We start from the raw sequence: 13,937 nt of genomic DNA, 5'->3' as shown, positions 1-13,937 counted from the left end.
CTGAGTTGATATGATCTTTTGGCACCTGTTCGCTCCAAGACAGTGAACCACCCTGCAATAAATAACAAATCGGTTATTGCAGCATTTTATTATAACATTCTTTCCTGTTCATTTCTGCTTTAAACAATTATGTAACGTTTAAAAATGAATTGTGGAATCTTACAATAAATTGAAGCTCCTGTGGGTTAAAATTTGAATTGCTTTGTTGAAGTACATTTACTCAAAATAATAGTTAGGGTAACTTTAATTCGCTTAAACTTCTTGCCAATTAGATGCCGTAAAGAGCTTGGATATTCATTTTTGTCTGAAAGCCGTATTATTATTATTATTATTATTATTGAGTATTATTTTCTCCCTGAGTGAAGCTTCTTGCCTTACTGTAATGCTGTAAAGCTTAGCAAAATAGTTTTACTGGGTTGGAATGAGGCACTGGGGGAGTAAGCACAACCATCATCCAAAGGCTTAATTAATCTGTGTGTCAGCCTGACTCAGGCGGTTGCCTTCAATCATTTTGTTATCAGAATTTTACTAAAATGATGATTTTCATCAAATTCACCTGAGAAACGTCTTGATCAAAATATCCCCCCCCCCCCCCCCCCGTTTTGGTAACCAGGCCCATTTTCTCTATTTAATTTGTCGATAAAGGGTACTTTTTGTGAATTTTTTGGTCACTAAAATGGGGATTGTGAGAGCTGAAAATGTTGGATGATATTACATCATTTATTGTTAGCACCAAGTCAGGTACAGTCATTTACAGACTAAGTCTCTCTCTCTCTCTCTCTCCAAAGAAGCAAGAGTGCGATTGAAAAGATAAACAAATTTCAAGGAACTTAGCAAACAAGATAATAAGATCTAAAACTATTGGGATCATTCGCAGTACACTTAGATTCCTTGATGGGAACATAAAGTACTGGAAACTTTACCCATCGCTGATTTATTTTTCTCAATTAAATGTAGATTTTGGTTTAAAACCGTAGCACAAGGGCACGTATGCTTTGCGTTTGCGTGGCTGGTTGAGATGACTGTGTGAGGGAGTGCTGCGATGACAGGAGTTGTGTTTTGTGGACAGATTTTGCAGGAACTGCAGTACGGTGCCTCTGTGGACTGGTGGGCTCTCGGGGTGCTGATGTACGAGATGCTTTGTGGTCAGCCACCGTTCGAGGCTGAGAACGAAGACGACCTGTTCGAATCCATCCTCAACGATGACGTCCTTTACCCAAACTGGATGGCGGAATCGTCGCTCGCTATCCTGAAGGGCGTAAGTTGATGCTTGTTCCCCAACCGTGGCTAAGCTGCAGCCACTATCCCTTTTTTTGAAGCGTAAAATAATCTTCAGCAATCCAATTAACGTCCTTAAAAAAAAAAAGGAGGAATTTTCCAGTAAGAGATCACATCACCTGGTGCCATTCAGAGCAGGAAAGCTCCAGATTCAAAGTGGATCTGAAATGCTGTACACTGTCCAGTGCCTTGGGATGTCCTCCCGACATGAAAGGCACTATACAAATGTAATCTTGTTGTTGTTGGAGTGACTGTGTATTTTGTGGGCAAAACCCGGCAGACAGTTGCACACAGCAGTGTCCCACAAACAGCCATGGAGCGAGGGACCAATTTTTTGTGGGGGATTGTTGGCCAGGACACCGGTGGAGAGAGAGAAACTCCCTTCTCTTTTCGAATAGCGCCGCGGGATCTTTAACATCCATCTGAACAGGCAGACGGGACCTCGGTTTAACGTCTCATCTGAAGGACCGAGCCTTGGATGAACCTTGCTTTGAATTTTATGGAACCAGTGTCTTAGCTGAACAGGGCTCTCCTCACAGAAAAGTGCTGTGTTGGCAAGTTCTGGTACTTGATGCCTCACAGAAACCACAGGTGCTGAAATCAGATCCTGTGTACAGTGAGCTTGTCTGCAGCTACAAGTTGCTCTTTTCCGAAGTTTGTGTTGAAACATTATCCTTTTGTCGTGCTTCCCCTAGCAGATCCTGATTGATCTCATTTCGGGATGGTTGGGTTGCAACACAACACGTTCTTTCCCAAATTCCACCCTCAGCAGTGATAAAGCTGATTTGCACTGATTGCACGTCTGCTGAGCTTCCCACTTCCAAGTCGCCCCGTGTAGTGAAGCCCTTTTATAACACAGCGATTAGGATCCATAAAATCCCAACCCCTCGTGCCGTAATGATGCGTGAAAGCCTATTTCACTGTTCGTGCCAGCAGCCGGCAGTGAGCATGATGTGATGACAAATTAATAATCCTTGCATTGATGTAGCATCTTATCACGTCTTCGAGACATTTCGAAGAGCTTCACAGAATATACTGTAAAATGGAATGACTGTGTATTTTGTGCCCGGAAGCTGGGCATTTCAATGGGAAAGCCCCATGATATGCACATTGAATGGTTTCCACGCTGCAACCATGTTATAACCAACGGTATGCTGTAAAGAAGCGGATTTCAAAATAAATCCTAATAATCCGCATGTTGGGAAGGATGTCTCAAATAGCTTCACGGGATTTACTGTAAAGTGTAGTGAGTGTATGACATATAGGTGAGCTGTCATAGCACTTCCCAGTGCATCTCACGAAGGTCTTTAGCTCTCTGTTTTGTACCATCTTGCTGCTATATAAAATCAGCTTTCCTACTGTTCTCTATGTTAATTTCTTTGAGACATCCTCCCAGCTTTAGTTGTCCTCGACAAATATTTGTTCCTTTCATATTCTGGCGTTGCTTCACCCACTGCACATTTGCCCCTTCGGCAGGAGGAGCGGGATCGGGTAAACCAGAGTTTTCTCAGTAGCCCTTGACAATGGCAGTCCGTTACCAGCCGGCAGACATGCTTCCTCAGGGCATGGTGGGTGTGCCTGGCACCGCTGGTATTCCCTTTGCCCTGTCACTGTACAACGCTCCATCTACTGCCAGAGGAAACGCTGCTAATGTTTCCCCTGGTGAAGTTAACAGTTCAAATAATCATTGAAGGAATTCAGAGGTCTGGGTTTCTGGTTGAGTAACCAGTTGGCAGCACTTTTCTTCATTTTTTCCCCAATAATTCTTTTTGTACATTTCTCTTTCCTTTCCCGTTTCTAAGTCTTTGCCCCCCCCGCCCCATCCCAATAATAATTCTTGTATTTGATACAGCGACTTTCACAATGGGAGGATGTCTCAAAGCGCTCCACTGGATATATTGTAAAGCGTAGTGAGTGTGTGTTTTATAGGCAAATAAAAGTACGAACCCCTATCAAACATGTCTCGCTCCAGGTTTCAGTGTTAGAAGAGATGCAATGCACAGGATACGTTTTGAAAAGTCCAATGCAATTGCTCACTTAAAGACCAGCGCCTACCCTATTTGAAGTAAAATTCTATCAAGCTAGACTGATGATTGATGTCAGCCCTCTCATGTTGAAACAAGAATGTTGTCTGACCAAAGCTGACCTTGTGTTGGGACTTTCCGTTCATAGCTTTTGTCTTCCATCATTGACTGTGTAGGTTTTAACAGCTCTGCACAGGAAAAGACAAAACCGAACCCATCACACAGTCCTCTTGTTTCCTCTTATATTGTCTTTGCTTCAGAAGTCTGTAAAACCACCAGACAAGTAATGTGAATCACCTGGTGTTTGATGGGTTATCAGCCAACATTAGATTAGACTGCTATCTGGCCTTGTTGCCTTAATACTCCCATGAGCTGTCTGTCAATCTATCTATTATCTGTGTGTGTTGGTGGAGAGATCTGATCCTTCAACATTTTGAGGTAGGAAAACATATCCTAGCATTTAACATAACGCCTTATCACATCATTGAGATGCCTCAAAGCCCTTCGCAGAATACACTGTAAAGTGAAGTGACTATATATTTTGTGGACGAAACATGGCAGCCAATTGCACACAGCTGTGTCCCACAAACAGTGGTAGTTTGATTTACCAAATTATTATTATTTTCCTTGCATTGGATATAGCGCCTTATCGCGTCATTGACGCGTCTTAAAGAGCTTCACAGAATACACTGTAAAGTGAATTGACTGTATATTTTGTGGGAGACAAGTGGCAGCCAATTGCGCACAGCAGTGTCCCAGAAACAATCATGGATGGAATGACAGCATTTATTTTGTTGAAGGGATCATTACCCCTAGAAAAGCAATCCACCAATTGACTAACAACCGGGTGCTAACCCTTTCCTCCTCCCAAATGCTGTGGTGTATGTTGATGCTTGATAGTTGATGATGAGGTTGCTTTGCTGAGGATCCGGAGAAGCTGTGTGCGTAAGATGGCATTGTGATTGATTTGAACTGACGCACAAGTCTCAACCACATTGACGTACAGCACCCCACACCACACAACAACCACTTAGTAATTTAGGAAGTGAAGCTTTTCACTCCATATCACCAATGCCATCAACGTACTTTAAAATCAATTTTTTTTTTCCTTTTGTTAAACGTCAAACTGGAATGCAGTTTCCATGGTAGGCATGATGATACACAGCTTATTCGCAGCACTCAATAAAATGTTGTTGTGAGTTTTGGCTTAGGAAATGTGCAATTGTTCTGAGTTGTAACGCGTCCAAGTTAATGTGTGTAAAAAAAAAAAAAAAAAATTGTTTCCTGCACACTGTTTCCTGTGCCCACATATGTTTCTGTGTCTTCAATTCTCTAAATCTACACAGGCCAAGTTACTACAATAGTTAAAGGCAGGACAATAATTAATCCCAGAAATACACTATCTTGGGGTTAACGCAGGAGAGGTTTGGATAAAGAAGGCCTTTTGGCCCGTTTTATCTCATCCTGCCAGGATACCAACTTGCCTGTCTTTCCATTTGGGCATCAAATGGATCCCATGTCCTGACCTCAATCGCCCTTCCTGGCAATCGGTTCCAGCTGTTAAACTGCTCTCTGCGTGAAGAAATACTTTCTCGTATCTGTTCTAAATTTGCACATCACAATCCAGCTTCTCCAGTTTGTTTCTACTGCCTTAGCATGTCTGAAAGTATTGCTCTGCCTCTACTTTCTCTATGGCATTCAGTATCTGCCTCCATAATGCCTCCGATTGAGAAGAGATCTCTTTTTGAAGCTGAAGTTCCTTAGATAATCAAATTCATTCCTGTGGTACTGAGAATCAGCCTTGTTGCTCATCTTTGCTGCCTCTATGATCTGAATGACTCATTCCAGGCAACTATATAGTCTGAGCATGTCTTAATAATAATAATAATAATAATAATAATGCTTGCATCTGATATAGCTCCTTATCACGGTATTGAGATGTCTCAAAGTGTTTCACAGAATATACTATACAGTGGATTGACTGTATATTTTTTGTCGAAATGCGGCAGCCATTTGCGCATATCAGTGTCCCATAAACAGTCATGGGTTGAGTGACAGAATAGTGCCTGGAAACGGCAGCTACCTTGGGAAATGGGATACATCTGCTGAGAATTGTGCAAACAGTGGTTGCAAGCCAGCAGTCAAGGATTGACACAACAAACCCACTTGGTGAATATTTATGTCCCAACTTGTATAAAACGTTACTACATGTTGCATCAAAGGAGTTTTCATTGAGGCGTCTCACTGACACATGGCATTTCTTCAAGGTAATCCATAAACGTTGTGTCAAAGCCATTAAACCACATAACCCAATAAACGGCTTCAGACTTCAAGGTCAATTTCTCTGTGTGCAATGTCCAGTCTAGTCTGTTCCCTGGTGGTTGACTTCATGGAATCGTATGTTACACCAACTCTGCAATTTACTGACGGCCATCCATTCACTCTCTCGTGCACTCAGTTTAGCTTTTTTTTAAACCTTTTTTCCCTCTGTTCACTTCCCTTGAGGCATCCACGTCAGCAGAGCTGTGGAGGGCTGCCAGCACTGCTGAGCAAGTATGAATGAGCAACCCTTGCTCTGGCCTGAGAGGTGCTATCGCTTTCCTGACGCGCTCCTGCCTAGATCCTCGATGAGAGTCAACATGACTGGTGGAGGCAGTCGCCTCTCAAATCCTTTGGCGTTACTAAAAATATACTGTGACCCCTGTTGGAAACTGTTGTTCTGGGACTTTGTACATATTCCTTCTTGCTGGAGTGTGGTGCACAGTAATTCTAAATCACTTGTCTTATCGCATGAATGAGCATCAGCAGGACTTCATTGTGGCAGCCTCTGCCAGTGTGCTGCCTTCACATCAGTGCCTTGTGGGCAACAAGAGAAGAAATCTGAGCCTCTCCTCACCCACTGATCCGCCCTGGGACCGACTGCAATAGCGTTCCTGCTTTGTAAGCACAATTGTCTGACCCAGTGGATATGCAGTGTCAGTACTTTAAACTGACACCCGTGTAATTGAGAATCAGACAATTGAGCGACCAAGTTTAATCTAATTTGTCTGTGACAAAACGGAGCTCCAATTCTGTGTGTGGTTGAGTGGGGGTTGGGGTGGGGGCAGTCCTGATAGTGTGGTATATCAGTGTAAAACTAAAAAATGATAAGAATCCTTACATTTGATACGGTTCCTTTCACATCGGGAGGACATCTTACAACAATTTACTCTTAAATGCAATGTATTTTGTAGGTGACATCTCTGCATCCTAAATCTAAGTGCTACTGTTTTTTTCTACCTGTCTGAATGTGAGTTTAGAAAACTGGCTTCCAAATTAAGCCTGGATATATGTCTACAAAAAAAAATTGAGCATGATCTCAAATCTTAAGTCAATGCTTTTAGGATTAAGACTAAAGAATTTCAGGCCACTGAATTTTGCAGTAGAGGTCAATGGAATACAAGTTTGGCTGAATTCAGTGGATTTAAGTCTAGTTACAGGTTATTTGTACCAAAATCAAGAGTGAAATTGGGAAGATTGTAGAGTTGGTATTCTGGAACAATGAGAAAGGCCTTATGTATCTTAACATGTTAGGGGCAAGGAATGGCAATGCCTTTCATAAATAATAGTATCTAGACGACGACTCAAAGAGCTGCACAGGATTCACTGTAATGTGTAGTGACTGTATTTTTGTATGCAAAAGTGTCAGCCAATTTGCGCACAGCAATATCCTGCAAACAGCCACAAAGTGAACGATCAATTTTCTTCACTTCCTCAAGGAAATGCAATTCACTATAAGTTGCAGGTTTTAGGAAAGGAAGAAAGGGGGCAAAATGTGTTTTGAACTCACTGTTTTGTGCGTGATTATCTTCTGAAATGGAATGATAACAGTTGTGTGCTTTTCTTCCTTTTATTCATCCACAGTTTATGATTAAGAATCCCAACAAGCGTTTAGGATGTGTCATAGCACACAGTGGGGAGCAAGCCATTCTGATACACCCGTTCTTTGAAAGTATTGACTGGGAGTTACTTGAACAGAGGAAAATCAAACCGCCTTTCAAACCCAGGATTGTAAGTGTCTTTTTTTCTTCTTCTTGTCGAGGTGAATTTTTTTTAAACTGTGGAATCCTTAGCAACTTACCTTAAAGCAATCTCGTAACTCCAAGCAATAACAAACTGTTCTCTGTCGATCCGCCACTGCATTGTTGACCTCTGTTGCTGCTTCGCTCATATTTTGGTGGCTTGAAACCTTTATCTGATGAGACACTGGATATATTGTGCACTAAAACCAGCAAATGGAATTTCCCTTCATAAAGATGTCATGGGAAGATTACTATTGATTTGCTAACACTGAGGCTCGACTCATGGCTGTCGGGATCTGTTCATAATAAATTTAGTAAATAGTAAATGATAAATTGGTGACTCAATCCATGACTCTTTTTTGGGAAACTGCTGTGCACAATTGGCTGCCACGTTTGGCCCCAAAATGTACAGTCAATTCACTTTACAGTATATTTTGTGAACCACTTTGAGACGTTTCAAAGCAATGATAAGATGCTATATCAAGTGCAAGGTTTGTAGGATTATTATTCTTCTGCACATGTTCAATAATGCCTGGCCTTGTTCTGTAATGTGTGCAGAAGGTTAGAACTCCTATTAACCGAAAGATAGGAGTCACTTGTGCATGTGGTTTCATGGGCAAGACAAGTCACAGTCTGCTTATTCACACCAAGGTTAGGAGTGAAAAGGTTGAGATGTGCTTCTATTGTGGCAACTGTGGAAGTATTTTAAACGGGTTAAATTCCACATGAAAAAACGAATTCTGAATTAGTCACCTATGTGACCCTGAATTGGTTTGGATTTAAATCGAGTTCCGACTCATTTTATTTTGGTTCACCTATGCATGTGATTTTTTTTCCAACCCCTTTTTTTCATTCATAAGAAATGATGCAGGTCATGAAACAAGCGCATACTATCTGACGTGGGAGGTAGAAAATGACATGGAAATGATCAGCCTGTTAATCTAGTGCAGATTACACAGATGTAATTATCCAGGAAATACATAGGGAGTAAAGTACCTTTAGATATGTTCTGTATTGAGGAACATTGGTTTGGAGTTACTGTGGAAATGCACAGGTTTCATAGGGAAGCCTGCTTATTTTCCACTGCTTGAGGCAGGTTGTGACCTCTGTTTGTGTGACTTAGAATAGGAACCCTTTAATGATTCTGCGGATGCTGTAGCAAACTGACTTCTGACCAGGAAGGAAGCACCTCCCATTTCCTACTTAGTGTGGAGAGGAAGAGTTAGGGACATATGGTGCTATAGGTCGTCGAACTGTAGGACTCATTGCTGAAGATTTAGCTGAGGTTTACCTGGAAATTTTTAATAAACTGTTTGAGCTTAAGAATTGCTACTTTCCTCAGATGTTCACTACCTGCACACAGATATGTAATTGTCGGTGCCTGTAATTCTAAGCATTAATATATAATAATAATAATAATAATAATAGCATTTGATATAGCGCTTTATCACGTCTTCAAATAAGCGATCCGCCAATCGACTGACGACCGGGTTCCTACTTACTGCAAGGTAAACTGAGGCATGTGGAGTAAGGAAACTTGCCCAGTGTCTCACCCTGCCCGGGAATCGAACTCCACTGAGCTACAGGACTCCATGAGGAGGTCAGGCATAAAAGTAGACTTGTAGGTGGAGAGGTCTTCCTTTGGATTTTTCCACTTATTTAAAGACCACTCTGCTCGGCACGACATTACAAATAAGAATGATGGCTTCTAATCTGTCTTATTTTCCTCTCCTGTCAGAAAACGAGTAGAGACGTAAATAACTTTGATCGAGACTTCACCACGGAGAAGCCTGTACTGACGCCGATTGATGAGTCCCTGGTCCTTATGATTAATCAGGACGAATTTAAAGGATTTTCATTCGTTGCCGAATGAGTGCTTGCCTGAGTTATGAACCTCTCTAAATCCTTCAGCAAGCGGAACAATTCAGAACTGGTTCAAGTTTCAATCCTATTCAGATCCACCTGAAACAAACTGAATGACTCGCTCTCTCTGGGTGACGATGTTTTAAGCAACATAGAAAGTGTGTTCAATCTCTCAGTACAATAGTGTGTAAAATTGCTGAACTGGGAACTGGCAAGACATTTATATTATTGGGTCCTACAGTCACTCTTCCTTCCTTTGCTTTGTGCAAGTAAAAATAAAATGGTGTCACCTTTGTCTATTGTCTCATCACCGATGTCTTGTCTCGGTATCAGAACTGAAAGCTGTTATGAGGTTGCTGTTTACAAAAAAGTATTGTGTTCTGAGGTCATTATTAAATTATAAGTTTGTTCTGTAGAATATATACCAAGGTACTTGTCAACTCTGCATTAGAGACCTGAAATCAAGTTGTTATGAGTAGGGCTTTCTGCACTTCCATCTACTGTACTAGAATTGACTATCTTCCTGGCCATATGCTCCATTCAGAAACCTGTGTGTTCATTTCTTCTCTGTGTCGGATGGGATTAATTAACGTGCTCTAGTCTTGCATTGTGGTTTGCTGAGTGCTTGAAGCAATGTTCTAATGTGTAACAGAGAAATTTAGCTGTGGCATGTTTTGTGTGTATATAAGTTGCAGATGTTGGCAAATTTTGTATTATAAAAAACAAAAAAAGACATTTTTTGTCTCCTGAAATCTGTTGAGTCACTGACACAGCAAGATCCACTGTATATACGTAGGATACACCTTACAGCAACAATAACTTGCATTTATGTAGCACCCTTCACGAGGGGTAGCGTCCCGGAGCGCTTGAATTACTAGGAGCACCTTATTACTATACTCGCAGATACATGAGCCCATTTCCTGCAAACAGTCACATCTTCATTATGGACATATTTGCATAGATTACTGACGATATCGGGTGAAAGCTATGTGACGTTGAAGGAATAGCTCAGACTTAAATTGCGCTTCCTTATGCAAACCCCATCACAAACATCACTGAGAAGGGATCAGATGATAAATAGCCTTTGATTTGTTTCACACTTTTTAGTTTAAAAGCACAAACAAAGCTTGCTTTCAAAATGAAGAATCATTGGACCATTGGCAGTTTTTATTGGAATGACCTCAACCAACACAAACCCGGTCTTATGGAATCACCAGTTAGTTTGGGTACAGAGAATGTCTTCTTGAGTCTTGGCCTGATTTATTTTCTTTCCATTCTGCTTCATCTTGCGGTTCAGTTTCACTGGCACAAGTGAGCAACCCATTCATCTCTCCTCCATTCTTACCCTGTCTGAGAATCCAACCCTGAGGCATTGAGGTCCTTATTGGCTCAACTTCACCCTGAGCAGTGACTTTGCTCACTGAACCAATGGAGGGGATTTTGAACAACGAGTTGATGGTGTGGACTACAATTTGACATTGTTCCTGTGTATTTTTTTCCTCCAAACTATATCTGTTGAGGCAGGACAGCAAAATAAGGTTTTCATTGTTCTTGCCCTTTTTACAGAAATAAATTGAGCTAATATTCAGTTGGCCACATAACTGTAGGGAGTATAAATGGAGGGTTGATTCCCGTGAGAAAGAAGGTGATGATTATAAGCATCACAAAGACTGAAAAATGAATTTCAAACACTGGGCTTATTGTGTTGGGTTTCCGATACTGAAGGGACAAGCATGAAAGGTTATGAATGAAGTTAGCATCACATCAGCAATTATGGAAAATTTCAAGTGCAAGTCATTGTTTTGAGCCACAAAGGCCGTGTGATGGCTATTTTATAATAAGATTTTACTGTACTGCCTCAAGAGGTGGGGTTTCAACTGCAGCAGAAGTAATAGTAGAATTAATATTTTATTTGGCCTCCTCCCTCACCCCAGCAGCACCTCACCATTTGTGTTCCGTAAAGGATAGGGCAATAAGATACAATGGTAAGAAACAGCAGTATTGTAGATAGCATTAGGATATGGATCTCCTGTGGCTTTATTATACATAGTTCTGACTGCTGAGGTCAATTGCTGCAGAGGTTAAGAAATGTAAGTGACCTGCTGGAATGGAAGAGGTTTAAAGGAGATTAAAATTCAGGCATGCCTGTTTTTGCTGGATTGAGAATAAATGCTGTAAATATAGAACTGCCTGCCTCATGTCACTATTAAAAGTTGAACAATGTACAAAGATATTTACATACAGATTCACTTTTTATATATTATAAATGTTGTTACATCCAAGAAACCTATAATCTGCTCTTCAAATAGACAGCTACTGTTCTTAATTACATGATAGTTGCTTAGACTGTGGTTAACAATGTGAGTCAGGAATCCGGCCTGGATATAATTTCATTAAGGTCTTACTGCAGAAGTGGTTACACATGGAGACTTTTGAGTGACGTGAAGTCAAGGACATTCTAAAATAAAACCTCTTAAAGAAAATCAATTCATGGAAAAAACACTCCAGAAGAGTCGGCCATTCCCACATGTCCACGGTTCAAACCTTGGCTCTTAATGGCCCCTTCCTCCACTCTCCCAGTCCAGCAGCGGAGAAAACATTTTGTCCTTAGCAGAACTATACATAGTATCTGTACATCTGCACTTAGTCCTATATCTTCCAATACTGTCCTGCAACAAATACATATTGAGCTCATATTTGAAGTAAGTCAGTTGACAGAACACCAGCTATTTTTATTGGGAATCCTTTCCACAAACCTGTACTTTCCGAGAGAGAGAAATAAACTGTACTTTTCATCTCTATTCCTGCTTGAAACCTCGTTAATTTTAAATCTTGACCATTCTGGTTGACTCATAATTTGTCGACTAGCCTGTTATCCCGGTACAGATCAGCACACCGAGTCTTCCTATTTGTCTCGGCTGCACTCTGAGGCTTCGGGGAGCTTGCCACAGTAAGTATTAGTTTTCCATTAATAATTTAGGGTAACATTTTCAATGCAACTTAATTGTTTTCCAAATGTCATCCCTCCTAAAGGAGTACAGTTCCATGGGTTGTGGTAGCCTCCTGTTACCAATTAGCTGGTCTTCAAAGGTGAGCCAAGTCAATGAATATCTTTACATGTCTACAACACTCTTCCCTCCTCCTGAAAGCACTATCTCCTACTGAAAACACAATGTGCAGTACAGTAATTATGTCAACATATATTTTGAGGGGGAATTGTTTGCTACAAGATACAGTCACCATGCTTTTCAGTAAATCCTGTGATGTGCTTTGAGAAGTCCTCCCCACATGAAAGGCGCTATATCAAATGTAAGGATTATTATAATTAGAAAGCTATTTGGTGAAGAATTCAGCGGAAAGGGAATGAGTGATAGAATTGTGGAGGATTCTTTTTTTAAAATGTCTTTTGTTTGCATTTGCACTTTTGACTTCACAAATGGGCTGCAATGTTCTTTTCTGGGTCTGTTGATTCTGATTTTAATAAAACACCTTGGAGTCTGCTTACAAGGCTAAGTAATCCCTTATTGAGGGGTTGAGGGAATGTCGTAGACCACAAGAATACAGTTGTCGTTGCCATTGACTCGTTTAATAATGCATCTAACATGTGCTGGCACATTTTTAAAATAAGCTTGTGGATGTTGCAGTGGGACTCAATCTACCTGAAAGGGATTAACAGTGTTTAAAAATTGATTGGAAAATATTAGGCAGAACAAACCCTTAGCCTAATTGTAAGGATGTAGCTCAGATATCATTACTACTCATAGCAGTCATGCCCATCCTGAATTTACAGTGCGATATTAAATAATTCAATGTCTAGTAACATGAAATAGCAAGAGCATACTGTCTTCTGTCCATCCATCCATTCAAGCAAAGGAAAGGTTGCAAGATTTTATGTTTGTTACTTTCACCATTTGTACAATTCTCAGTGGTTAATGTGGCGTTAGATTCTTCTCAATAATCCACCGATATGGTGAAAATGAACTTTCATTCTTTGTGTAAGGTGCACTTTGCAATCGGACAGATGTATCATTGTTTCTTTATTGTGGAAAAAATCAAAGAGCTGCAGTATTAGGTTGCTGCACTTGTTAGCTTGCGAGATGATAAGCCATTTAGTTGTGTTCAACAAGTAATCTGAATGAAGAATGTTAACAGTGCCTAGATAATTATGCAAGGTTTGCCATGTTTCTTGTTAGAATTTAAGCATCATACAATCCTATAGCACAGAAGGAGGCCATTTGGCCCATCGTGCCTGTGCCAGCTCTTTGGTAACGCTATCCAGCTGGTCCCACTTCCCTCGCTCTTTCCCCATAGCCTTGCAAAAGACTATATTTTCTGTTATGTCATCTCCGGTTCTACCTGTTTCAGCAAGAACATTACTAGTCACAGAGGGTGTGCAATATTTGTGGCAAATGGGGACAGAGGCAGATGATGATTGCGTGATACATTAATTGTATTTCAGTAAATTGCAACCCACGTGGGAAGGGAGTGTAGATGAATTGAGACAAATGAGGAGGTGCAGCTTGAATGATAAATACATAATCTGCTGGTTTTCCCCAAGCCTTAAAAATGATCAAACAATAAAGGGAGTGTATCAATCTGCACTGTCTTGTTTGAATAGAGCATTGTTCTTTCATTCATTAAGGACACCTGTTCAAATGGACTCAAAACATGTGCAAAAATGGTCACCCTCGTTTCAAGGCCATTTCATTAG

The 13,937-nt window shown here is 40.8% G+C and overlaps 1 protein-coding gene across 1 annotated transcript in view; it reads left to right on the top strand.

The window, feature by feature from the left end:
• The window catches only part of prkcha (protein kinase C, eta, a), a 55,849-nt gene extending 45,888 nt beyond the window's left edge, over positions 1-9,961 (top strand). The window contains exons 12-14 of the mRNA XM_007903837.2: positions 1,070-1,258; positions 7,206-7,352; positions 9,102-9,961. Of these exons, the coding sequence (XP_007902028.2) occupies positions 1,070-1,258; positions 7,206-7,352; positions 9,102-9,236 (471 nt within the window). The 3' untranslated portion in view covers positions 9,237-9,961. The remainder of the gene's footprint in view (positions 1-1,069; positions 1,259-7,205; positions 7,353-9,101) is intronic.
• Positions 9,962-13,937: the final 3,976 nt, after the last annotated feature.

The sequence above is a fragment of the Callorhinchus milii genome, unplaced genomic scaffold, assembly GCF_018977255.1.
Source record: "Callorhinchus milii isolate IMCB2004 unplaced genomic scaffold, IMCB_Cmil_1.0 Scaffold9, whole genome shotgun sequence".
NCBI classification, from domain to species: domain Eukaryota; kingdom Metazoa; phylum Chordata; class Chondrichthyes; order Chimaeriformes; family Callorhinchidae; genus Callorhinchus; species Callorhinchus milii.
Note: the sequence above shows the minus strand (reverse complement) of the source record. Positions and strands in the feature narration are given on the sequence as shown.